The 27,478-nt window shown below is 46.1% G+C and overlaps 2 protein-coding genes across 2 annotated transcripts; both read right to left on the bottom strand.

The window, feature by feature from the left end:
* Positions 1 to 181: 181 nt before the first annotated feature.
* Positions 182 to 8,847, bottom strand: LOC145338698 (putative G-protein coupled receptor 139). The gene is made up of 2 exons (XM_080183096.1): positions 8,667 to 8,847; positions 182 to 1,110 (listed from the first exon to the last, which is right to left on the bottom strand). The coding sequence occupies exons 1-2, from the start codon at positions 8,845 to 8,847 to the stop codon at positions 182 to 184; spliced, it is 1,110 nt and encodes a 369-aa protein (XP_080039222.1).
* Positions 8,848 to 8,923: 76 nt separating this feature from the next.
* On the bottom strand, positions 8,924 to 26,048 carry LOC145338697 (putative G-protein coupled receptor 139). The gene is made up of 4 exons (XM_080183095.1): positions 25,952 to 26,048; positions 21,393 to 21,509; positions 17,070 to 18,021; positions 8,924 to 9,119 (listed from the first exon to the last, which is right to left on the bottom strand). The coding sequence occupies exons 1-4, from the start codon at positions 26,046 to 26,048 to the stop codon at positions 8,924 to 8,926; spliced, it is 1,362 nt and encodes a 453-aa protein (XP_080039221.1).
* Positions 26,049 to 27,478: the final 1,430 nt, after the last annotated feature.

Raw genomic sequence — 27,478 nt, 5'->3', positions numbered from 1 at the left:
TCTGTATCACTCTCATTGTTGCTATCACTGCCCTCTCTCTGTCTCTCTCTGTCACTTATTCTGTCTCTGTCTCTGTCCCTCTCTCTCTCTCTGACACACACACACACACTCTCTATCTGTTGCTTTTTCTGTCTCTGTGAGGCTGTTTGCTATTTACAGTTTGAATGTCCAATAGGAAGAGTCATGGGGTCTTGTGATTGTAGTTTCCTCGCAGAGAAATGAGTTGAAGAATTGCAGTAAGGGGATATTTCAATAGATTTTTTAGCTGCTGTCTGAACTGAGTTTGCGTCACAGCATAAATGGCAGTGTTTGTACAGCAACTCAGGAGTTGCATCATGAAGCCCAATTCCATGACAAAATAATCTAACCATACCGACCGGAAGCCCAAATAAAACATCCGACTCCACATAGAATAAAACATTAATATCGACCATAAAAGGATGAAATTGGCTGAGATAACAAACAGTAAAATGATGGATTTCACTCGACTCTCCATCTCTGGGTCTCTGGGATTCTCCCCACTGCTGTGAGTGCGGAGTCTCCTGCGGGCTCTGCTGCTAACTAATATGTGTCTGACAGTGAAAACATTGAGCAGCACAATCAGGATGAATGGGACAGTCGGTGTTAGAATGTGGTGGAGGAACTCGATTGTTCCCCAGACTGAAGAATCCAAAACATCCCTTGAGACATCACAGAACCAGGGGGCGTTCCCCAGCAAATATCCATTTAATAACATAAAGTACCAGAAAATGTTCTTTAAACAGCTCACCACTGTCACTGTTCCCAGAACCACAGTCGCCGATTTCTCAGTGCAATATTTACTTTTCAGCTTGGGACAGCAAATGGCCACAAATCGATCAAAGGTGAAAGTGACGGTGAACCAGACAGAACAGTCAGTGGCTGCATAGAGCAGGACGGCGTGGATGTTACACAAGGGGATTGATCGCACAAAATAAAACTGTTCCCAATAAACCATGGGAATGTGTCTCAATATCAGGTCGAAGATAATGACCAGCAGATCCCCAACTGACATGGCCACCAGGTAACGATTGACACATTTCGACAGACCACAGTTTCTGCGCATCAGTATCACAACTGTGATTATATTCACTGTCAGAAAGGAAAATAAAGAACGAAATTAGATATGATTCAGGGGAAAAAGTTATCATTTAGACTGAGGATGCTTAAAAAATGTACACACACAGAAGAATTAAGTCTCTTTTTGGAAAATCCAGCACATCCTTTGCAGTGTGACAGGAAAGTTGAACATCCGGAGGAAACCCACACAGACACGGGGAGAAGATCCAAACTCCACACAGACAGTGACCTAAGCCAGGAATGGAACCCAGATGGGTCTTTTGCTGAATGGAGGTCAGTCACCAGTGGAGTGCCCCAGGGATCTGTTCTAGGACCCTTGCTGTTTGTCATTTTCATAAATGACCTGGATGAGGAAGTGGAGGGATGGGTAAGTAAGTTCGCTGATGACACGAAGGTCGGTGGTGTTGTGGATGGTCTGGAAGGATGTCAAAAGTTGCAGCAGGACATAAATAGGATGCAGGATTGGGCGAAGAAGTGGTAGATGGACTTTAACGCGGATAAATGTGTAGTCGTCCATTTTGGCAGAACCAACAGGATGAAAGAGTACACTATCAAGGGCAGGAGTCTTAGTAGTGTTGAAGAGCAGACGGGTCTTGGGGTCCGGGTCCACAGGACTCTTAAATCAGCCTCGCAGGTGGAGGAGGTGGTCAAGAAGGTGTACTGGCCTTCATTAATCGAGGGATTGAGTTTAGGAGTTGGGAGGTAATGCTGCAACTTTATAAGACCCTTGTCAGGCCTCATTTGGAGTACTGTGCGCAGTTCTGGTCGCCTCACTATAGGAAAGACGTAGAAGCTATTGAAAGGGTACAGAGGAGATTTACAAGGATGTTGCCTGGACTGGGAATCATGCCTTATGAAGATAGATTGAGGGAGCTGGGTCTCTTTTCCCTGGAGAGACGAAGGTTGAGAGGCGACCTGATAGAGGTTTATAAAATGTTGAGAGGAATAGATAGGGTGGATTCTCAGAGGCTATTTCCCCGGGTTGAAATGGTCGCTACGAGAGGACACAGATTGAAGGTGCGGGGAAGGAAAGTACAGAAGTGATGTTAGGGGTAAGTTTTTCACTCAGAGGGTGGTGAGTGAATGGAATCGGCTGCCATCAGTGGTGGTGGAGGCGAACTCGCTGGGGTCTTTTAAAAGACTTCTGGATGAGTATATGGGATTTAATGGGATTGGGGGTTATAGATAGGTCTATAGATTGGTAGGTGTTCATGTGATCGGTGCAACTCGTGGGCCGAAGGGCCTGTTTGTGCTGTAGTGTTCTATGTTCTATGTTCTATCTCTGATGCTGTGAGCCAGCAGTGTTCACACTGTGCCATCATGCTGCTCCATGGCAGTGACACAATGGTGTATATTTTGGAGTGAGTTTTCCGAGAGCCCACAACATTGACCTTCAATCAGCTACAAGTAAACAGCCCCTCTACCTTGTGGGAGATTTGGAGGGTATGAAAGCCGAAGGGGTAAACCATGTCAGAAAATCTGCAGTGGAGTCCTGTAGGTGGTAATCTGTCGTCCCTCAGACAGTTTACTGACAACCACTGCAGCAGAGCTGGTACTAAACAGTGCTGGCTCACCGTTTCCTCTGGCCAATACTAATAGTTGGCAGAGGGAGATCCTGATGCATCAACAGTTCTGACTCTATTGTACTTAACACAGAACTGTGCCCTGGAGAGGAGACCACAGCATTGTGTCCATCATTTGCACAACACAGGAAGAAACAGTAATCTCACACTCGATTGGCACAGAACACAAGTATCAGGGTTTGCTTTTAACAATGGGAGAAAGCTTCAGGGTTCAGGCAATAGCGACCATCCATAGTACCCAGTAAGTTTGCTGCTATCCCACTGTGGCCAACTGGTCCAGTGAAGCTCAGTGAATTCTCTCTCAGTCGGAAAGTTGCTAATCTATGCAAAAGGTAAGAAAATCTCAAACCAAGGCGGGTACCAAGGAAAAGCCAAGAAGGCTGCCTTATTTAATATTGTTCAGTAACTCTGACATTCAATATTATGGAATGTATCAAAAGGTTCGTCATGGCGTGAATCAATTCCTGTTTCCCAAATTGCCTGGATCTACGACAGTTCACCTACCTCCACAACAGATCCATGGACACCATCTCCTGGGCCCGAGAGTGAACTCTGGAACACAGACTCGTGTTTATTGTCTACAGTTCAGCCTGCAACACCATTATTCCTACAAAACTCTTGTCCAAAGACCGTGACTCGATGTTTGGTTCCTGTCTCTGCCATTTTATCCTTCACTTCCTGACGCACAGATAACAATAAATAAGGACAGTCAACAATACCTCCTCTACAATCATCCTCAACAACAGTGCCCCAGAATTCTGTGTCCTTGCCCCCTTACTCCTTTCTCCTTATGCTCCTTATATGCCGATGACTGTGTGGCCAAATTCCCCTCTAACTCAACTTTTACTTTTGCTGATGACACCACAGTAACGGGTCAGATCTCAAACCACGATGAGATCGAGAAAAGGGAAGAGATTGGAAATCTGGTGAACTGGTGCGACCACAAGAATCTCTTCCTTAATGTCAACAAAGCAAAGGAGCTAGTCATCGATTTCGGGAAGTAGAGTGGAGTACATGTCTCTGTGTACACGTATGGGATGAAGTTAAAATGGTCGAGACCATCAAGTTGTTATGAGTCCAGATCACCAACAATCTGTCCCGTCCCCTCCATGAATAATTTGCCGGGTGTTAGCGATGGAAAGGTGGTAGGACTGGAGGGTCTTAATGACATTACTGTTACTAGAGAGGCGGTGCTCGACAGACTGGAGGGGCTGATTGTGGACAAGTCCCCAGGACCGGATGGAATGCACCCGAGGGTTCTAAAAGAAATGGCGGAGGTGATAGTGGATGCCTTGGTGGTTATTTTCCAGACGTCGCTGGATTCCAGGGAAGTGCTGGATGATTGGAAAACGGCTAATGTTACGCCGTTGTTTAAGAAGGGTGCCAGGCAAAAGGCGGGGAATTATAGGCCGGTTAATTTAACATCTGTGGTAGGTAAAATGTTAGAATCCGTCATTAAGGAGGAAATTGCGAGGCATCTTGAAGGGAATTGCTTGATAGAGCAGACGCAGCACGGTTTCATTAAAGGGAAGTCGTGTCTGACAAATTTACTGGAGTTCTATGAGGATGTGTCTAGGGCGGTAGATAGAGGAGAGCCGGTGGATGTGGTCTTTCTAGATTTTCAGAAGGCGTTTGACAAAGTACCTCACAATAGGTTATTGCAGAAGGTCGAGGGACATGGAGTTGGGGGTAGGGTGTTAGCGTGGATAGAGGACTGGTTGTCAAATAGGAGGCAGAGAGTGGGGGTCAACGGGTGCTATTCGGATTGGCGGATGGTGACTAGTGGAGTGCCCCAGGGGTCAGTGCTGGGGCCTCAGCTTTTTACCATTTATATAGATGATCTGGAGGAGGGAACCGAGTGTAGGGTGTCAAAATTTGCTGATGACACCAAGATTGGGGGAACGGCAAATTGTGCGGAGGGTGTGGAGAGTCTGCAGAAGGATCTAGATAGGCTGGGCGAATGGGCCAGGAAATGGCAAATGGAATTTAATGTTGGCAAGTGTGAGGTGGTCCACTTTGGTAGGAAGAATGGAAGGAAGGACTATTACTTACAGGGTGAAAAACTGCAGCATGCGACGGTGCAGAGGGACCTCGGGGTCCTTGTGCATGAGTCGCAAAACCCCAGCTTGCAGGTGCAGCAGGTGGTCAGGAAGGCGAATGGGATGCTGGCCTTCATAGCGAGCGGGATTGAATATAAAAGTAGGGAGGTCTTGCTGCAGCTGTATAGGGCATTGGTGAGGCCGCAGCTGGAGTACTATGTGCAGTTTTGGGCGCCGCACCTGCGCAAAGATATTTTGGCCTTGGCGGGAGTGCAGAGGAGGTTTACTAGGCTGATACCGGAGTTGAGGGGGTTGAGCTATGAGGAGAGGCTGAATAAACTGGGCTTGTACTCGTTAGAGTTTAGAAGAATGAGGGGAGATCTCATTGAGACGTATAAGATGATGAATGGGATGGATAGGATAGAGGTGGAGAGACTCTTCCCGCTCAAAAAAGACAGTAGGACTAGAGGGCACAGCCTCAAGATAAAAGGGGGGCGGTTTAGAACGGAGTTGAGGAGGAACTTCTTCACTCAAAGGGTGGTGAATCTCTGGAATTCTCTGCCCGTTGAAGTGGTGGAGGCTGCCTCGCTAAATATTTTTAAGATGTGGGTTGATGGGTTTTTGATAAGAGAGGGGATTGAGGGTTATGGGGAGAGGGCGGGAAAGTGGAACTGAGCAGCGACAGATCAGCCATGATCTTATTGAATGGCGGGGCAGGCTCGAAGGGCTAGATGGCCTACTCCTGCTCCTATTTCTTATGTTCTTATGATGACTCAATAGTTAAGAGAGCCCACCACGCCTCTGCTTTCTCAGACGTCTAAGGATATTTGGCATGTCAGCTATGACTCTCACCAACTTTTACAGATGCGCCATTGAAAACATTCTTTCTGCTTGTATCACAGTTTGGTATGGCTCCTGCTCTGCCCAAGACCGCATGAAATTACCAAGCTTCTTGAATGAATCCCAGTCCATCAGTCAAACCAATCTCCCACCAATTGACATTGTTTACACTTCCCGCTGCCTCGGATAAGCAGCCAACATAATTAAGGACCCCATGCACCCCGGTCATAAACTCGTCTGCCTTGTGCTGTTGGGAAAAAAAAACAAAAACAAAACGTCTGAGGACATAAACCAACTGAGTCATGGAATCTTAGAGACCCTACAATGCAGAAGGAGGCCATTCAATCCATCGAGTCTGCACTGGCAACAATCCCAGCCAGCCAGATGTTTGAATGGACCTACATCACATTAATAAGAACATAAGAACAGAAGAAATAGGAGTAGGAGTAGGCCATCTAGCCCTTCGAGCCTGCCTCGCCATTCAATAAGATCATGGCTGTTCTGTCGTGGCTCAGTTCCACATTCCCACCCTCTCCCCATAACCCTTAATCCCCTTGCCTATCAAAAACCCATCAACCCGCGTCTTAAAAATATTTAGCGAGGTAGCCTCCACCACTTCAACGGGCAGAGAATTCCAGAGATTCACCACCCTTTGAGTGAAGAAATTCCTCCTCAACTCCGTTCTGAACCGCCCCCCCCTTTATCTTGAGGCTGTGCCCCCTAGTCCTACTGTCCTTTCTGAGCGGGAAGAGCCTCTCCACCTCTATCCTATCCATCCCATTCATCATCTTATATGTCTCAATGAGATCTCCCCTCATTCTTCTAAACTCTAACGAGTACAAGCCTAGTTTATTCAGCCTCTCCTCATAGCTCAACCCCCTCAACTCCGGTATCAGCCTAGTAAACCTCCTCTGCACTCCCTCCAAGGCCAAAATATCCTTGCGGAAGTGCAGCGACCAAAACTGCACATAGTACTCCAGCTGCGGCCTCACCAATGCCCTATACAGCTGCAGCAAGACCTCCCTACTTTTATATTCAATCCCCCTCGCTATGAAGGCCAGCATCCCATTCGCCTTCCTGACCACCTGCTGCACCTGCAGGCTGGGTTTTTGCGACTCATGCACAAGGACCCCGAGGTCCCTCTGCACCGTCGCCTGCTGCAGTTTTTCGCCACGTAAGTAATAGTCCTTCCTACCATTATTCCTACCAAAGTGGACAACGTCACATTTGCCAACATTAAATTCCATTTGCCAGTTCCTGGCCCATTCGCCCAGCCTATCTAGATCCTTCTGCAGACTCTCCACACCCTCTGCGCAATTTGCCGTTCCACCAATCTTGGTGTCATCAGCAAATTTTGACACCTTACACTTGGTTCCCTCCTCCAGATCATCTATATAAATGGTAAATAGCTGAGGCCCCAGCACCGACCCCTGGGGCACTCCACTAGTCACCATCCGCCAATCCGAATAGCACCCATTGACCCCCACTCTCTGCCTCCTATTTGACAGCCAATCCTCTATCCACGCTAACACCCTACCCTCAGCTCCATGCCCCCTGACCTTCTGTAATAACCTCTTGTGAGGCACCTTGTCAAACGCCTTCTGAAAATCAAGAAAGACCACATCCATCGGCTCTCCTCTCTCCACCGCCCTAGACACATCCTCAGAGAACTCCAATAAATTCGTCAGACACGACTTCCCCTTAACGAAACCGTGCTGCGTCTGCTCTATCAATCATTCAGATGATTTTTTTTTCACTCTAACTATGATTGCAACATTACATTCTTCATTCTCTCCTTCTCTATGTACGGTATGCTTTGTCTGCGTAGGATTCAAGCAACAACACTTTTCACTCCATTATAAAACATGTGAAAATAATAAATCAATCCAAATCAAATCAGTCCTTCACACCTCAGGCCGGAACGTCAGCTCAATGTGTGCTGTTCTTACCAATGATCTTATGCAGGTTAATGATGTACACAGGACTGCTGTGATTGAGAATGAAGTTACAAGGCTCAATGTGGATATTGGGGAGCTGTGAGAATCTGGAGTTGCTCAAAGTGAGTCGTTTCCACAGAAACACCACAGGTTCTTGTAACAGGAGAAATCCAAACAGACAATATGTGAGAATGCAGCTGTTTTCAAAAAAATCAAAAGCATCATTCGCAATGATGGAATTCCTGAGATTGAACCGGGGTCCTTAACGCTGTGAGGCAGCAGTGATAACTACTTTGCCACACTGCCATCCTGCAAATTGCACAATGAACCCGAGAGTGTCAGGAAATTCAGAGGATCAGAATGAACTTGGGCTGTAAATATGAGGATCCCTGAAGGCAGCAAGAAAGGCCCCAGCTCAATTCCAGGCTTGGCTACTGTCTGTGCAGATTCTGCACATTCTCCCTGTATCTGCATGGGTTTTCTCCAGGTGCTGTGGTTGCTTCCCACACTCTGAAAGTTGTGCTGGTTATGTACATTGGCGATGCTAACTTCTCTCTCAGTGTACCTGAAAAGGTGTTGGAGTGCTGTGACTGTGGGATTTTCACATAACTTCAATGCAGTATTAAGGTAAGCCTACTTGGTACACTAATAAATACACTTCACACTTGACAAAATACGTTCTCTCTGTGCGAAATTGTGCTCTGGACATATGATCATTAAACTGGATTCTGCAGCCTGCAGACTGGGTGGGAGATTAGCAGTGAACTGGTGTTGTATGTAGAGGGTAAGAAGGATTCTGTCTCAATACTTTTCTCACCAAGGAACAGCGTTTGAGGTCACATTTCTGTGGAAGGTCACAGCCCATAGAAGACATCCTGGCCCATAGGCCCTGAGACAATTGTCAGTGGCTGAAATAATTAATAACTGGATACAGAGATTCAACAGAAATAAGAGCAACAAACTGAGAACAGTAAACTACAGGAAAATCAATACAGTTAAACAGCCTTTCTAGAATTAGGAACCAAACACAGGGGACGGGACTTTACAGCCTCACTCTTCCCCAAGCTGCAAAATGCTACCCACGTTCAACAGACCTTCCCATGCTCTGCCCCTCGCCTGCTCCGATTGCCGTGGCGGTCGGGCCTTTACAATTCCAGCCAGAGACTTACCCGGAACACCAACAATCGCCAGGAGGGGATAGTAAAAATGTTGAATAGCGTACAGTAGATACCGAATCCGATCAGCTATTTTTATCCATGAATGTTGTGCAGTAACCAGATTGATCAACTGGGAAAAACTCCTGTCGTTGGTCGGAAGTTTCCAATCCGCTGTTCCCAGATTCTGATCCATTGTTGGAACATTCCAATCCATTGTTCCCATGTTCTGATCCATTGTTGGAACATTCCAATCCATGGTTCCCAGATTCTTATACATTGTTGGAATATTCCAATCCATTGTTTGCAGATTCTGATCCGTTGTTGGAACATTCCGGTTCATCGTACTCAGATTCTGATCCATTGTTGGAAGATTCCAATTGATTATTCCCAGATTCTGATCTCTCCTTTCCACAGCCACTGATCTCTTTTTGTGTCTGAGTTGTCGCTCCCGCTGATTCAATGAGACTACACATTGAACGGAATTCCTTATTAATAGAAGAGGGAAAACCCTCCAGGCACACTAATTGGATCCATGGAGGCTCACATCATTGACAGTCACTAAACAAACAGCTTCACTTAACCCCTTTCAATCCAAGACTTTTCTAAAAACAAAATCCAAATTAGAAAATTTATAGCCTAGATGGGGTTTTGAGGGTCAGGGAGGTATGGAAAGTTTGGGTCCCATATCAAAGGAAGGATGTGCTGGCCTTGGAGACAGTCTAGAGGAGATTTACAAGAATGATCTAGGGAATGAAAGACTCAACACACGGGGCACATCTGAGGACTCTGGGTCTGTACTCAATGGAGTTTGGGAGGATGAGGAGAAAGATATCATTGAATCTTATGTTGGATAGAGTGCACTTGGAGAAGATGTTCCCATTAGTAGGGGAGACTAGGACATGAAGGCACACCTCAGAGGAAAAGGACGGCCAATTAAAACAGTGATGTGGAAATGCTGGTGTTGGACTGTGGTGGGCAAAGTAAGATGTCTCACAACATCAGGTGCCCACTCACCTGAGGAAGGAACAGCGTTCCAAAAGCTCGTGATTCCAAATAACCCTGTGGGACTTTAACTGGCTGTTGTGAGACTTCTTACTTTAGAAATGTGAGGAGGAGGAATTTATTCCCCCGAATGCGTACCCACTATCTGCATAGATGTTTCCTGTTTTGCCATCTGATAATTCCAGTGCCTGTGTGAGTGCCACTCATTCTGCCACTTGTGCGGATAGAGCTTACTATTTCTAATGTCTCCCTGAGTACTGCCCATCCCTGTCCAGGGGTGATCCTTCCACACATTTACAAAAAGGGTCTCCTCAGCTGTTAAAGGTGCATCCTTTATCCTACCTTCTTCTACGTTCATATCTACATCCCCACAATTGTGAGGCTCTGCTGTGTCCAAAATCCCTTCTGCTGGGTTATTTCATGTGCCCCTTATTGTTATTATTATTATGGGTTTTCTTGGAGGGAGGAGAACAGCTTCCCATTTAGCCCTTCTCATGAGATGGACCTTAATGTTCCCGTGTTCAGCATTTCTACAAAGGTGTGTTTGTTGTGAAGCATTATATTCCCTGTCATTATTATTGGCTCGCTCACCTTTATGGCCCAGGTGGCACAATCCAAGATGTCTATGCACCTTGGCAGCCCAGGGAGCACTGGCCCTTCTGTGGTTGAACAATAACCTATGTGTCTCCTTCTGTCGCCATGGTCCTGTGTTACCACTGCGGAATAGAACCCTCCCTCATTTCTACAGTGGATGTGGAAGTCCTTATTAGAATCTGGTAATCCTAGTCCAGGGACTGATATCATTTCTGTTTTTGGTTTGTTGAAAACCTCTTCCTACTCGGGTCCCCATTCTATGTGATTTAAAGCTGGTTTCCCCCCTTTGAGTCGTCTTTGTATACGTTCAGCCAATTGTGCGAATCCCAGGATAAATATTTGGCTGTTGTTCAGCAGTCCTAGCACTTTTCTGAACCCTATTACAGTGACGGGTCGCGGCATTTGTTGTACTGCCTTATTTCGGTCTGTTTGCATTTCTTTAAACCCTTGGGATATAAGGTGTCCGAGGTACAGGACTTGTGTTTTCCCCCTTTGTGTCTGTTTGGAGCATGCATTTAGCCCTGCGGTTTTTTTGTTTGTTTAATACTAGATATCGTGCATCTTGATGTCCTGACTTGGATTCTGAAGCTATTAGGATATCGTCTACATATTGTATTATCGTGCTACCCTCTGGCAGTTCTACCCTGTTCAGGATGTCACTCATTACTCGATGGAAGATAATGGGGCTGTTGTGGAATCCCTGTGGTAGGCAAGTCCAAGTGTACTTTGTCTCCCACTGTAAAGGTGAATTTGTCTTGGGATTCGGGATCCAAGGGTAGGGACCAGAATCCGTTCACTATATCGGGTACTGTGAATATTTTGTGCTCCTGTGACAGTCCATTCAGGATTGTCGAGGGACTTGGTGCAATGGGGTGCAACTTGGATGTGACTTTATTGAGTCCAGTGTAATCTGTTGTGAGCCTATAGCTTATGTCGGGTTTGCTGACCATCCAGGTCGGGGAGTTAGCCATGCTCGTGCTTTCTCTCGGAATTCCATTTTTCACTAACCCTTTAACTATCTCCAGTACAGCTTTCTCTGCCACTGGTTTTATTGGGTATTGTCGGTGAGGTTTATGCTCTGGTCCGGGTACCTTTATTGGGTCCGTTTTAGTTAAGCCGTTATCCAGCTTTGTTTTAGCCCATACTCCGTGGATGGAAGTACAGACGGCTCCAAACTATCCTGTCTCTAATTCCCAATTTCTGGTGGTTTCTGTGGCCACCTTAATAGTTTCAACTTGACTTGTAGGTTTCCCTATTCTAGTTTTCCAACAGCCCTGTCCTGGTCAGATCAATTCTCCCTTTGCCCAGTCTATCAAAATCTCATATTGTTTCATTGAATCATTTCCCGTTATTGTACCCTCGTTATTTTTACACACATAAAACTTCATCGGTATATACTAAATCCATGGATTTTAGTAAGGCGTTCGATAAGGTTCACCATGGTAGGCTTCTGCAGAAAATGCAGATGTATGGGATTGTGGGTAATCTAGGAAGTTGGATCAGGAATTGGCTATCAGATAGGAGACAGAGGGTGGTGGTGGATGGTAAATATTCATCATGGAGTGCAGTTACGAGTGGTGTGCCTCAGGGATCTGTTTTGGGGCCACTGTTGTTTGTAATTTTTATTAATGATCTGGATGAGGGTATAGTTGGGTGGATTAGTAAATTTGCTGATGACACCAAAGTTGGAGGTGTGGTAGATTGTGAGGAAGGGTGTCATAGTCTGCAGGGAGACTTAGATAGGTTGCAGAGCTGGGCCGAGAGGTGGCGGATGGAATTTAATGCGGAGAAGTGTGAGGTAATTCACTTTGGTAGGAGCAACAGATGTGTCGAGTATAGGGCTAACGGGAGGACTTTGAATAGTGTGGATGAACAGAGGGATCTAGGTGTGTGTGTACATAGATCCCTGAAAGTTGGGAATCAAGTAGATAAGGTTGTCAAGAAGGCGTACGGTGTCTTGGCGTTTATTGGTAGGGGGATTGAATTTAGGAGTCGCAGTGTAATGTTGCAACTGTACACTACTCTAGTGCGGCCGCACTTGGAGTACTGTGTGCAGTTCTGGTCCCCGCATTACAAGAAGGATGTGGAGGCGTTGGAGAGGGTGCAGAGGAGGTTTACTAGGATGTTGCCTGGTATGGTGGGGAGGTCCTATGAGGAGAGACTGAGGGATCTAGGGTTGTTTTCGTTGGGAAGAAGGCGGCTAAGAGGGGATCTTATTGAAACATATAAGATGATTAGGGGTTTAGATAGGGTGGATAGTGATAGCCTTTTTCCTCGGATGGAGAAAGCTAGCACGAGGGGGCATGACTTTAAATTAAGGGGGGGTAGCTACAGGACGGATGTCAGGGGTAGGTTCTTTACCCAGCGGGTGGTGAGGGATTGGAATGCCCTGCCTGCTGCAGTTGTAGATGCGTCTAGTTTGGGGGCGTTTAAGAGATCTCTGGATAGGTTTATGGACGAAAAGGGATTGGTATAGGCTAGTGGGTCATTGTTTTTGTAACTGGTCGGCGCAACATCGTGGGCCGAAGGGCCTGTTCTGCGCTGTAATGTTCTATGTTCTATGTTCTATACAAATTATTTATTTCTACTAACATGGTCTCGCTCAGGTAGATGGGTGTTTTGTTCACTCCTATCCTGGTTAGGTAATTCATTTTACTTGTAGTGGGTAAGGGTAGGTCGGAGACAGATATGGATGCTCCTGTGTCCACCAGCATTTCACATTGCCTGCCCCCTACTAATCCAGACACATAAATCCTTCCTTCCTTCTTACCCTTGTGAATGGGGGCTGCAGACCATCAAGCTCGGAGATTCCATGGTTCCTGCGGTTCTGCTGTGGTCATGGATCAGGTCGGGGCTCTTCCATGTTTATCCCAACACAGTGCTTATTACAGTGTCTGCAATGTTTCCCACTGTTCCCAAATCTGTCTCCTTTCCGTGGGACCCCACGATCACTCGCAAAGTGTCCTTGTCGGCCACAATTCTAGCAATTCAGTTTGGACTTAGTTCCATTCCCGTGTAAGCGGCTTCTCTTTCTAGCCTTGTTCTTGTTTGGGATTTCTCCTCTCCGCCTCCCAGTATGTCACCAGACCATTCTACCAATTCATCATAACCTTGGGACATAATCACTCCCATTTTTAGGATGGTTTGGTGAGCACTAGGAGGCCATCCTTAAAAGCCTGGATGAATGCTCGATTCCCCGCAACCTGGGTTTCTTTGCCCTGAGCATTCCTGGTATACTTGGAACAAATGTTCCCCGTATTCAAAAGCTCCTTCCCCTTTAGCTGCTTGGTTGTGGTAATTCTGCTCCAGTTAGTAGGAACATTCTTTAAAACTCTCTGCATTTCTGCCTTAAACTGTGTGAACGGTGCCTGTTGGACATCAATTTCTGCTTTTAGGGCGACTACATGTTTCCAACGTCCCCACTATAATCCTGTGTTGGATGGGCGGCGGATCCACCCGCTACCTGCCTCCACTTATCCGCTGGATAGGATGCCCTGATCAGTTTGTGTACGTCTCTCAGGTGTAATTGGTGTCCTACCCAAATTGTATCTAATTCTTCCCAGAATTTAGTGTTTGCGTTTCTAGGTTGTAACTTACCCAGTGAAGCCCTTATCTGCTGCCTGTCACCTTGGATGAACTTGCTTTTAGCTGTGCGTCTGTTCCCCCTCGGGTTACTGACACTAATTTGTGTTCTAGCGCTTCCCACTCCTCTGGAGGAGCGGTTGGTTCCTATCTTGTGGACTCATAAGGAGGTAGAGGAACAGTTTCCCCTCGTCCATTGCTTCTCTTCTAACATTATTTTTGTTTCTCCAGTTCCCTGACTCTGAATTCTAACTCTCTAATTCTCTCTTTATCTTCACTCCACTTTTTAGTCGAGGCGACTACTTGGTCAATTAGTCCAGCTAAATGATATATTAATAATACCCCTGTTTTTTTTGTCTTGTTTCTTTCTTCCCCATCTATCCACTTTCTCTGCTGTTCTAAGGTCTGAAAAGCATCCCAGCCATCCTTTTTCATCCTCTTTATTAACATTTGCCTGTCTGTCATGTACACTTCAATAAGAGATCCTGCAGGTCCCCTCTTAACTTCTTTATCTGCCACCTCACAGACATCACAACCTCCCGGCCACCATTGCCACCTTGGGAACATGTTTTAGGCACTGTAGCCACAATTACCCCCTAGTAAATTGTGTTCTCTAACATAGGGACTTCACTACCACTGGCCACTATTACTACGCTAGCTCTGTGTTTCTCTACCACCTCAGGGTTTCAATTTATTCTCACAGGCTTCCAGTATTACTGCCTCGGCAATGTCTTTCTCCGCTGCAGTCCGAGCTCTAGGTCAGAGTTGATCATCTCTTTTTCTGCACCACTTTACAACATTGGCTGTCCAGTACCCAACTATACAAACTTTCATGTAAACAGGTGGCAACTCTGTGTTTGTTCACCACTAAAGAGTTTGATGTTAACAGACCTTTTCCACTTGTGCTTCACAATCCTAATTGCCCTTGGTGCCTTTACACCCACTTCAGGGTCCTGACCTTCACCTGGGGGATTTCTGCTCTGACCACCAGTCCAAGGCTGCATTTCTGAGGCAGGCACTTCCTTGTCCTCTAGCCGGTCAGCACGAGTAACAGTTACTTATCACTATATCTTATACAATCAATACTTATCACTATAAATATCCCTTAATTTAACCCCCTTTAAACTGTATTATTGACCTTGTCCAAATCCCACTGATTCAGTGTTCTCCACCCCAGCTTTTTTGATCGTGGCCAATCGATCAAACTTACCGGCAGCGAGATCCTACTGAATACACCAATTGTTGTGGGAAAGTTAGCACTTCGGATTCAGACTTGAGCTTTCAACAATATTTTTATTTCAATCAAAGCTTTGGGAGAAAGCACTGGTACTCCACAGTACTTGGCAGCTACCTTCTCAACTGCACAGTGGTCGTTGATCATTTTTATACCTTTTGCACAATCGGCAGTATGGGCATTACCTGTTAACTCATCGTTACAAGTTGAATAAACAGATACAGGCATCGATAGCTAACACATAGTTACAAGCAGACAGGTACGAACATGGACAGTTAACGTATTGTTACAAGCAGACAGGTACAGTGTAACAGTGGTTAGCACTGCTGCCTCATAACACCAGAGACCGGGGTTCAATTCCTGGCTTGGCCATTGTCTGTGGGAAGTCTGCGCGTTCTCATTGTATCTTTATGAGTTTCCTCTGGTTGCTCTGCTTTCCTCTCACAGTCTGAAAGATGTTCTGGTTAGGCGTATTGGCCATGCTAAATTCTCTCTGTGTACCCAAACAGGTACCAGTCTTTGGCGACTAGCCATTTTTTGCAGTAGCTTCATTGCAATGTTAATGTAAGCCTACATTTGACACTTTGTAAATGTTAAACTTCCTCTGATGAACTGTTGAATATCACTGGGAATCCTCATCTAGCTGTTAGTGAAAGTGAATGTGAATAAATTCATAGTCAGAAACAAGAATCCTCCTGCCAGCTTTGAGTTTAACTCCTTGATCAGAAGGATTGGGTATCTATCCAGCTGTGAGAAACAGTTTACCGTTTGTTTAAAATTTCCCAGTACAAAGTATTTTTATTCATTCTTGGAACTTGGGTGTCACTGGCTGGCCAGCATTTATTGCCCATCTCTAGTTGCCCATATTCAGAGGACAATTAAGCGTCAACCACTTGGAGTCACATTTAGTCCTGACCAAATAAGGGCAACAGATTTCCTTCCCTGGGACACTGGTGAACCAGATGTGTTTTCCCAAAAATTGACGATGCTTTTATGGTCACCAGCTAATTCTGAATTCCAGATATTTTTATTCAAATTCCACCATCCCCCGTGATGGGATTCGAACCCGGGTGCCCAGAACATTAGCTGAGTTTCTCTAATACTAACATAGTGATAAAACGACAAGTCCATCACATCCACACACTGAGTGTACAAACCCTGAGCTCAGGTAACAAAGACACACCATATAGTAGACATCTGCAGGGCTCCTGGATTGGACAGCATTAACTGCCTCAATCAGGGAGCTCATATTACAATAACTCCACATGACTGTTATCGTTAAATTCATTATGTCTCTGTGTCACTTTATGTGCTTCTCTCTGTCTCTTTATATTCTTCTCTGTCTTTGTCTCTGTCTCTCTCTGTCTGTCTCTCTGTGTCTGTCTCTGTCTGTCTGTCTGTCTCTGTCTGTCTCTCTCTCTCTGTCTCTGTCTCCATCCCCCTCTAGTTTCTCTCTGTCTCCTTCTATCTCTCTGTCTTTCCTCTGTCTCCCTCTCTCTACCCTCTTCCTCTGCCTCTTCCACGGCTTTTCAGTCTCACTCTCCTTCTCCCGCTTCACCTCAAACTTCCTTTCCCTCTCCGTGTCTATCCCCCTTTAATGCTCTCTCTCTCTCTCCCCCCTTCTTACTTTCTACCTCGCTCTGTCTTTTGATCTTGCTGTGTCTATTGTATTTGTTCAGTCTCACTCAGAGAGTTCCCATTTTCTGCCTCTGTATTTCTGTTTCTCTCTACCTCTGACTATTTCCCTCTGCCTACTTTTCTGACTCCCTTTCTGACTTAGCCTCCCTATCCCTCTCTTATTACAGCCTCCCATCTGTCTTGCTCTGTTTCTGTTTCTCATTGTCTGTCCATTTCTCTCGCCATTTCCTCCTCCCTCTTCCCCTGTCTCTCTCACTCTTTGATAATCTCTCTTTGCCTCAGTCCTCTCTCTCTCTCTCTGTCTCTCTCTCTCTCTCTATCTACCTGTCGCTCTTTCTGTGTCTATGAGGCTGTTCGTTACTTACAGTTTGAATGTCGAATAGGAAGTCTCAGGCGTCTTGTGGTTGTAGTTTCCTCGTGGGGAAATGAGTTGTAGAAGTGCAGTAAGGGGATATTTCAGTAGATTTTTTAGCTGTTGCCTGAACTGAGTTTGTGTCACAGCATAAATGGCAGTATTTGTGCAGCAACTCAGGAGTTGCAGCATGAAGCCCAATTCCATGACAAAATAACCTAACCGTACCCACCGGAAGCCCAAATAAAACATCCGACTCCACATAGAATAAACCATTAATGTTGACCATAATAGGATGAAATTTGCTGAGATAACAAACAGTAAAATGATGGATTTCACTCGACTCTCCATCTCTGGGTCTCTGGGATTCTCTCCACTGCTGTGAGTCCGGAGTCTCCTGCGGGCTCTGCTGCTAACTAATATGTGTCTGACAGTGAAAACATTGAGCAGCACAATCAGGATGAATGGGACAGTTGGGGTTAGAATGTGGTGGATGAACTCGATTGTTCCCCAGACTGAAGAATCCAAAACATCCCTTGAGACATAACAAAACCAGGGGGCATTCCCCAGCAAGTATCTATTTAATAACATAAAATACCAGAAAATGTTCTTTAAACAGCTCACCACTGTCACTGTTCCCAGAACCACAGCTGCTGATTTCTCAGTGCAATATTTACTTTTCAGCTTGGGGCAGCAAATGGCCACAAATCGATCAAAGGTGAAAGTGACGGTGAACCAGACAGAACAGTCAGTGGCTGCATAAAGCAGGACGGCGTGGATGTTACACAAGGGGATTGATTGCACAAAGTAAAACTGTTCCCAATAAACCATGGGAATGTGTCTCAACATCAGGTCGAGGATAATGACCAGCAGATCCCCCACTGACATGGCCACCAGGTAACGATTGACACATTTAGACAGGCCACAGTTTCTGCGCGTCAGTGTCACAATTGTGATTATGTTCACTGTCAGGAAGGGAAATAAAGAATGAGATTAGATATGATTCAGGGAAAAAGTTAGCTTTTAGACTGAGGACAGTTAAAATAATAAAAAAAAGTACACACACACACACACACACACACACACACGCACAAAATCTCTTTTATAAAATTCAGCACATCTTTTGCAGTGCGAGAGGAAAGTTGAATATCCAGAGGAAACAGACACGAGAAGGTCCAAACTCCACACAGAGAGTGACCTAAGCCAGGAATAGAACCCAGATCTCTGACACCGTGAGTCAGCGGTGTTCACACTTTGCCACCATGCTGCTCCATGGTAGCGGCACAATGGTGTATATTTTGGAGAGAGTTTTCCGGAGAGTCCACAACATTGATCAGCTACAAGTAAACAGCCCCTCTACCTTGTGGGAGATTTGGAGGGTACGAAAGCTGAGGAAATAAACCATGTCAGAAAATCCACAGTGGAGTCCTGTAGATGGTAATCTGTCATCTCTGCAGATTAGTACCAAACAGTGCTGGCTCACCGTTTCCTCTGGCCAATACTAATAGTTGGCAGAGGGAGATCCTGATGCCTCAACAGTTCTAACTCTATTATACTTAACACAGAACTGTGCCCTGGAGAGGAGACCACAGCATTGTGTCCATCATTTGCACAACACAGGAAGAAACAGTAATCTCACACTCGATTGGCACAGAACACAAGTATCAGGGTTTGCTTTTAACAATGGGAGAAAGCTTCAGTGTTCAGGCAGTAGCTACTGTCCGTAGTACCCAGTAAGTTTGCTGCTGTCCCACTATGGCCAACTGGGCCAATGAAGCTCAATGAGTCCTCTCTCAGTAGGAAAGTTGCTAATCTATGCAACAGGTAAGAAAAACTCAAACCAAGGCCGCTACCAAGGAAAAGCCAAACAGGCTGCCTTATTAAGTATTGTCTGGTGATTCTGACATTCAATATTATGGAATGTATCAAATGGTTAGTCATGGCATGAATCAGTTCCTGTCTCCCAAATTGCCTGGATCCAGGACAGTTCTGCTACCTCCACAACAGATCCATGGACGCCATCTCCCGGGCCCTAGAGTGAACTCTGGAACACAGACTCATATTTATTGTCTACAGTTCAGCCTACAACACCGTTATTCCTACAAAACTCTTGTCCAAAGTCTGTGACCTGATATTTGATTCCTGCCTCTGCAGTTTGATCCTGAACTTCCTGACGTGCAGACAGCAACAAATAAGGACATCAACAACATCTACTTCACAATCATCCTCAACAGCTGTGCCCCACAAGGCTGTGTAAAAAATTAAAAACTATACTTTTTATATGTCGATGACTGGGTGGCCAAATTCCCCTTCCACTCGATTTCTAAGTTTGTGGTGACATCATGGTTGTGGGTCAGATGTTAAATAACGATGAGATTGAGAACAGGGAAGAGATTGATAATCTGGTGAACTGGTGCGAACACAAAAATCTCTTCCTTAATGTCAACAAAATAAAGGAGATAGTCATCGATTTCAGGAAGCAGAGTGCAGTGCATGTCTGTGTCTACATGTATGGGATGAAGTTGAAATTGTTGACAGCATCAAGTTTTTATGGGTCCAGATCACCAACAACCCGTCCTGGTCCCTTCACAACAGCACAATAGTTAAGAAAGCCCACCAACGACTCTACTTTCTCACATGTCTAAGGATATTTGGCATGCCAGCTATGATTCTCACCAGTTTTTACAAATGCACCATGGAAAACATTCTTTCTGGTTGTATCAGTTTGCTACGGCTCCTGCTCTGCCCAAGACCGCAAGAAATTACAAAGCTTTTTGAATGGAGCCCAGTCCATCACTCAAAAGACCCTCCCACCAGTTGACAGTGTTTATGCTTCTCGCTGCATTGAAAAGCAGCCAGCATAATTAAGGATCTCACACACCCCGGACATAAACTCATCCACCTTGTTCCGTTGGAAAAAAAAGAAAACGTCTGAAGACATGTACCAACTGAATCATAGAGACTCTACAATGCAGAAGGAGGCCATTCGATCCATCGAGTCTGCACTGGCAACAATCCCAGCCAGCCAGATCTTTGAATGGACCTACATCACATTAAGATGATCTTTTTCTTCACCCCTAACTATGATTGCAACATTACATTCTTCACTCTCTCCTTCTCTATGTACGGTATGTTTTGTCTGTATAGCACACAAGAAAAAACACTTTTCACTCTATAATAATACATGTGAAATTAATAGAACATAGAAAAAACTACAGCAGAAACAGGTCCTTCGGCCCACAAGTTGTGCCGATCATATAGCTACCTACTAGGCTTACCTATAACCCTCAATCCTATTAAGACCCATGTACTCATCCAGAAGTGTCTTAAAAGACCCTATTGAATTTGCCTCCACCACCACCAATGGCAGCCGATTCCACTCACCCACCACCCTCTGAGTGAAAAACTTATCCCTGATCTCTCCTCTGTACCTACTCCCCAGCACCTTAAACCTGTGTCCTCTCGTGGCAACCGTTTCAGCCCTGGGAAATAGCCTCTGAGAATCCACCCGATCAATGCCTCTCAACATCTTATTCACCTCTATCAGGTCACCTCTCGTCCTTCGTATCTCCGAGGAGAAAAGACCGAGCTCCCTCAACCTATCCTCATAAAACATGCCACCCAATCCAGGCAATGTCCTTGTAAATCTCCTCTTCACCCTTTCAATAGCTTCCACATCCCTCCTAGAGAACTGAGCACAGTACTCCAAGTGGGGTGTGACCAGGTTCTTATAAAGCTGCAGCATTATCTCCCGACTCCAAAACTCAATCCCTCGATTAATGAAGGCCAGTACACCATTTGCCTTCTTAATCACATCCTCTACCTGCAAGGCCGATTTAAGAGTCCTCTTGTCCCGGACCCCAAGGTCCTTCTGATCCTTTACACTGCTAAGAGTCTTACCCTTGATATTATACTCCTTCATCCCATTTGACCTGCCAAAATGGACCACTATACATTTATCCGTGTTGAAGTCCATCTGCCACATCTCTGCCCAGTCTTGCATCCTATCTATGTCACGCTGCAACTTCTGACATCCCTCCAAACTATCCACAACACCACCAACCTTCGTATCGTTGGCAAACTTACCAACCCATCTCTCCACTTCCTCATCCAGGTCATTTATAAAAATCACAAAGATCAAGGGTCACAGAACAGATCCCTGGGGCACTCCACTGGTGACTGAAATCCATGCAGAAAAGACCCATCTACAACAACTCCCTGCCTTTTGCAGGCAAGCCAGTTCTGGATCCACAAGGCAATAAATCAACTCAAATCAAATTAAATCAGCCTTTCACACCTCAAGCCGGAACATCAGCACGATGTGTTCTAGCTTTACCAATGAACTTGTGCGGGTTGATGATGTACACACGACGGCTGTGATCAAGAACAAAGTTACAAGGCTCAATGTGGATATTGTGGAGCTGCGAGAATCTGGACTTGCTCAAAGTGAATCCTGTCCACAGAAACACCACACATTCTCGTAACAGGATAAATCCCAACAGGCAACATGTGAGAATGGAGCTGCTTTCAAAGAAAACAAAATAAAAGCTTCACTCGTGATGATGGAATTCCCTGGATTGAACCGGGGACCCTAACGCTGTGAGGCCGCAGTGATAACTACTGTGCCATACTGCCATCCTGCAAATTATACAATGAACAGTAGAGTGTCAGGAAATTCAGAGGATCAGAATGAATGTATATATGAGGATCCCTGAAGGTAGCAAGGCAGGTATATGACGTGGTTAAGACAAGATGTGAGGAACTTGAAGTATTGATTCACTGTTAAGATACCTATAAAATATGATACCTATAAAAATACTTGTGGAACCCTAGATAGTGATAATCAATGTTGCACGTAGGTATAGCATTTATTGATAACTTAAAAACTCGAAAGAAAGAAACTGATTCCTCTAAGCCAATAATTGCATAATTGAGCTTATCTTTTTCTATCCTTTCATGGGGTGTGGATATCACTGGAAAGGCCAGTATTTATCCATCCTTGAACATTAATGACCTGCTAGGCCATTTCATGGAGCAGTTAAGGGTCCACCAGGGCCTGAGGTTACATGTAGGTCAGACTGAATAAGCATGGCAGATTTCCATTGAGCCAGAGAAAGGTCGCAGTGCAGAAAGAGGCCCTTCAGTCTGTTTTTTAGTATCTGGTTAACCACAGTGGGAGGGAAACCAAGGTTAAGGAAAAAGGCAGGCAATGTCAGAAGCACTATTTTCAAAGGTGACATCTGGTGATGTGACTGAGCTGGAGAAACTGGGAGAATGGGATGGAGTTCTTGGGGAGTGGAATATGAGTCAAGGCAGCTGTGGGAATCAGTTCCTTTTTATTATTCCATTCATAACCCTCAATACAAACACCCCATCCCCCACTCATACCTGGCCACCTGTCATTAGTTCTTAAAGTTGTTACTTTTTGATGCAGTTTCTAAAGCTCTAACACATGCTCGCTCCTTCCAGCTCTGAGAAAGAGTCAGTGCCTCCAAACGTTAACTCCATTTCTCCCCTGGTAGGTGCTGGCAGACCTGTTTTCCAGTCCTCTGTTCTTGTACCTTTTAAATAAGTTGAGCGTTTCAACCAACTTAGGCAGTGAATTACAGACACCCACCGTCCTCTGGGTGAAAAGGTTTTACCCAATGCCCCCTCTAATTTTTTACCGATCTCCTTAAATCTGATGCCCCCTGAACCAGGGTTCAGGGTAAGCACATTCCTCTTAGAGTGAAGGGCAAGACTGGTAGAAGTAGGGAACCCTGGATATTGAGACTCTCTTCAAGAAGGAGGAGGAGGCACATGACAAGCATAGGCAGCTGGGATCAAGTGGATCCCTTGAAGAGTGTAGAGGATGTAGAAGTAGAGTTGAGAGAGAAATCAGGAGGGTAAAAGGGGACACGAGGTTTTGGCAGATAAGGCAAAGAAGAATCCAAAGAGCTTCTACAAATAATAAAGGGCAAAAGAGTAACTAGAGAGAGAGTAGGGCCTCTTAAGGATCAACACGGTCATCTATGTGTGGATTCACAAGAGACAGGTGAGATCCTAAATGAATATTTGTCATCAGCATTTACTGTTGAGAAGAGTACGGTAGCAGTATGGGCGGCATGGTAGCACAGTGATTAGCACTGTTGCTTCACAGCTCCAGGGTCCTGGGTTCGATTCTCGGCTCAGGTCACTGTCTGTGTGGAGTTTGCACATTCTCCTCGTGTCTGTGTGGGCTTCCTCCAGGTACTGTGGTTTCCTCCCACAGTCCAAAGATGTGCGGGTTAGGTTAATTGACCATGCTAAGAAATTGCCCCTTAATGTCTAAGGATGCGTAGGTGAGAGGGATTAGTGGATATAATATGTAGGCATAATAGGTAGGGCCTGGGTGGGATTGTGTTTGGTGCAGACTCGATGGGCTGAAGGGCCTCTTTCTGCACTGTAGGGTTCTATGATACTTGTCATTAGCAGCCACAGCATGGAATTTCAAAAGCTGGGAGGTTACAGTGGAAATGTATAAAATGCTGGTTAGACCAAAGCAAGAGTACTGTGTGCAGCTCTGGTGATCACACCACAGGTAGGATGAAATTGCACTGGAGACGCTGAAGAGGCCCTTCACCAGGAAGCTGCCTGGTCTGCAGAGTTTCAGCTGTGAAGAGAGGCTGCTTAGGCTGTTTTTTTTTTACCTTAGAGCAGAGACGGGTGGAGGGCGAGGGGTGGAGTGGGTGGTGGTGGGCAGTGCTTTCATGGGGGGAACTGAGTGATATGTACAAAATTATATTGCACATCGGTAGGAAGAAAGTTTTTTTTCCTATAGTAGAGGTGTCAATACCAGAGAAGCATGGATTTAAGGGAAAGGACAGATTTTTGTGTGGATTTGAGGAAAAATGTTCCCATCCACAGGGTGCTGGGATCTGCAGGGCCTGAAAGGATGGTGGAAGCAGGAACAACCACAAAAGGCATTTAGATCAGCAATTCAAACGCCAGAGCGTGCAAGGCTGTGGATCGAATGTTCAAAAACGGGATTCAATTGTATAGGTGTTTGATAACCATTTCAGACATAATGCTGAAGGGACACATTTTGCACTGTTAAAATGCGACGGCTGTTGGACCACCCTCAGCATTGGCCCCATCACTTGCAGCTCTCACAGTGCTGGCTGGAATACTGACCAGATCCCAAATAGGAGGCAGAGAGTGGGGGTCAACGGGTGCTATTCGGATTGGCGGTTGGTGACTAGTGGAGTGCCCCAGGGGTCGGTGCTGGGGCCTCAGCTATTTACCATTTATATAGATGATCTGGAGGAGGGAACCGAGTGTATGGTGTCGAAATTCGCTGATGACACCAAGATTGGTGGAACGGCAAATTGCGCAGAGGGTGTGGAGAGTCTGCAGAAGGATCTAGATAGGCTGGGCGAATGGGCCAGGAACTGGCAAATGGAATTTAATGTTGGCAAGTGCGAGGTGGTCCACTTTGGCAGGTATAATGGTAGGAAGGACTATTACTTATGTGGCGAAAAACTGCAGCAGGCGGTGCAGAGGGACCTCGGGGTCCTTGCGCATGAGTCGCAAAAACCCAGCCTGCAGGTGCAGCAGGTGGTCAGAAAGGCGAATGGGATGCTGGCCTTCATAGCGAGGGGGATTGAATATAAAAGTAGGGAGGTCTTGCTGCAACTGTACAGGGCACTGGTGAGGCCGCAGCTGGAGTACTGTGTGCAGTTTTGGGCGCCGTACTTACGCAAAGATATTTTGGCCTTGGAGGGAGTGCAGAGGAGGTTTACTAGGCTGATACCGGAGTTGAGGGGGTTGAGCTATGAGGAGAGGCTGAATAAACTGGGCTTGTACTCGTTAGAGTTGAGAAGAATGAGGGGAGATCTCATTGAGACGTATAAGATGATGAATGGGATGAATAGGATAGAGGTGGAGAGGCTCTTCCCGCTCAGAAAGGACAGTAGGACTAGGGGGCACAGACTCAAGATAAAGGGGGGGCAGTTTAGAACGGAGTTGAGGAGGAACTTCTTCACTCTAAGGATGGTGAATCTCTGGAATTCTCTGCCCGTTGAAGTGGTGGAGGCTGCCTCGCTAAATATTTTTAAGACGCGGGTTGATGGGTTTTTGATAAGAGAGGGGATTAAGGGTTATGGGGAGAGGGCGGGAATGTGGAACTGAGCCATGACAGATCAGCCATGATCTTATTGAATGGCGGGGCAGGCTTGAAGGGCTAGATGGCCTACTCCTGCTCCTATTTCTTATGTTCTTGTGATCTCAAACTTACATGGTTGTAAATGCGCAATTGCAGCCAGCAGTGAGCTGCCTGGTCTGAGAGACATCTGTCAGCTCTCTGAGGCTGCAGCTAACTTCAACACAGCAGCTGCTCCCAGATAGTCCGGGGGCTGCAGCTCTTTGTGATCAGTTCCCGTCTTATATACACCCCACCCCCCCCAACATACACACACCAACTGAATGCAGGGTGACAACAGGGCACCCCTCCCTAAACCATTGTACATGCAGAGACACAGCGAGGCCCTCCTACCTGAATATGCCTGCAAAGTGGCAGAGAGTCCACCTCCCTAAATTACTGGGCATGCAGAGAGGCACTGAGGCCCCCTCCCTATCCCACTGTGCATGGAGAGAGGCAGCGTGACCCATCCTTACCACACTGTGCATGCAGAGTGGAAGTGGCCCCCATTCCCCAACACCAATCGCATTCAGTGTGCAACTTGGCCGTCCGCCCTCCCAGATCAGCCCGCTCCCCAAAGGACCAAGTGGCCTTCAGGTCCAGCCCCTTCAGGCCCCACCCCTTCAGGCCTCACCCCTTCAGGTCGCACCCCTGCAAGCCATGGACCATAGGTCCCACCAAATTCAGGCCCCGCTTCTCTAGACCCCACCATCTCATGCCCCAAACCCTGATATTACCCTGTGGGCATTGCCCAAGGAGCACATATCTTTGTTGTCGACCTCTCCCGATGTCCTCAATGGCTTTGGTTCTACCAGCGAGGTCAACACGACTCATCCTCGTATGTGTCTCCCTCACCGGACACAACCTCTCTCGGTGAGGCTACAAAGGCAAGTGTACCGCACAATTCACCCCAGGCTCGCTAAACTCATTTAAACTTGTTTTTAAGTTTAATTTAAATAATTTATTCAGCCACTTGCCTGAAATGGGCAGGATACTGAATCCACGGCATATCCATTGCCAGTGAGGTCACAAGTGGCAAGAAATTGGGCGCAGACCTGAATTCTAGGCTGTCACTGCTCACCCCACCATCATTGGGCAGGGTGTATTTGTAAACCCATCTTCCCTTCCATGTGCGTGTGTGTGTGTGTGTGTGTGTGTGTGTGTCACAGCAAGAGAGTACCGTATGAGTGTTCCATTCCTAAGCGTTGTTCTGGATGTTACAGCAACTTTGGTTACTCTTGAATTTGTGTGTGAGTGGGAGTAAGTGAATAATTCTCATTGCATTTATCATCAAATGTCTGTATTTACATATGGGCGAGTAGGTGTGCTTGTGTGTTTGTAATCCTGTTACTATCGGAGAGTTTGTGGTGGCACAGGGGACAGCATTCTTGCCTCACAACACCAGAGGTCCTGGCTCAATTTCAGGCTTGGCTACTGTCTGTGCAGATTCTGCATATTCTCCCTGTATATAGAACATAGAACATAGAACATAGAACATAGAACATTACAGCGCAGAACAGGCCCTTCGGCCCACGATGTTGCGCCGACCAGTTACAAAAACAATGACCCACTAGCCTATACCAATCCCTTTTCGTCCATAAACCTATCCAGAGATCTCTTAAACGCCCCCAAACTAGACGCATCTACAACTGCAGCAGGCAGGGCATTCCAATCCCTCACCACCCGCTGGGTAAAGAACCTACCCCTGACATCCGTCCTGTAGCTACCCCCCCTTAATTTAAAGTCATGCCCCCTCGTGCTAGCTTTCTCCATCCGAGGAAAAAGGCTATCACTATCCACCCTATCTAAACCTCTAATCATCTTATATGTTTCAATAAGATCCCCTCTTAGCCGCCTTCTTCCCAACGAAAACAACCCTAGATCCCTCAGTCTCTCCTCATAGGACCTCCCCACCATACCAGGCAACATCCTAGTAAACCTCCTCTGCACCCTCTCCAACGCCTCCACATCCTTCTTGTAATGCGGGGACCAGAACTGCACACAGTACTCCAAGTGCGGCCGCACTAGAGTAGTGTACAGTTGCAACATTACACTGCGACTCCTAAATTCAATCCCCCTACCAATAAACGCCAAGACACCGTACGCCTTCTTGACAACCTTATCTACTTGATTCCCAACTTTCAGGGATCTATGTACACACACACCTAGATCCCTCTGTTCATCCACACTATTCAAAGTCCTCCCGTTAGCCCTATACTCGACACATCTGTTGCTCCTACCAAAGTGAATTACCTCACACTTCT

This window comes from Carcharhinus amblyrhynchos, unplaced genomic scaffold (genome assembly GCF_965287045.1).
Source record: "Carcharhinus amblyrhynchos unplaced genomic scaffold, sCarAmb.v2.hapA chromosome_142, whole genome shotgun sequence".
NCBI lineage: Eukaryota > Metazoa > Chordata > Chondrichthyes > Carcharhiniformes > Carcharhinidae > Carcharhinus > Carcharhinus amblyrhynchos.
This window is presented reverse-complemented; position numbering and strand designations above follow the sequence as displayed.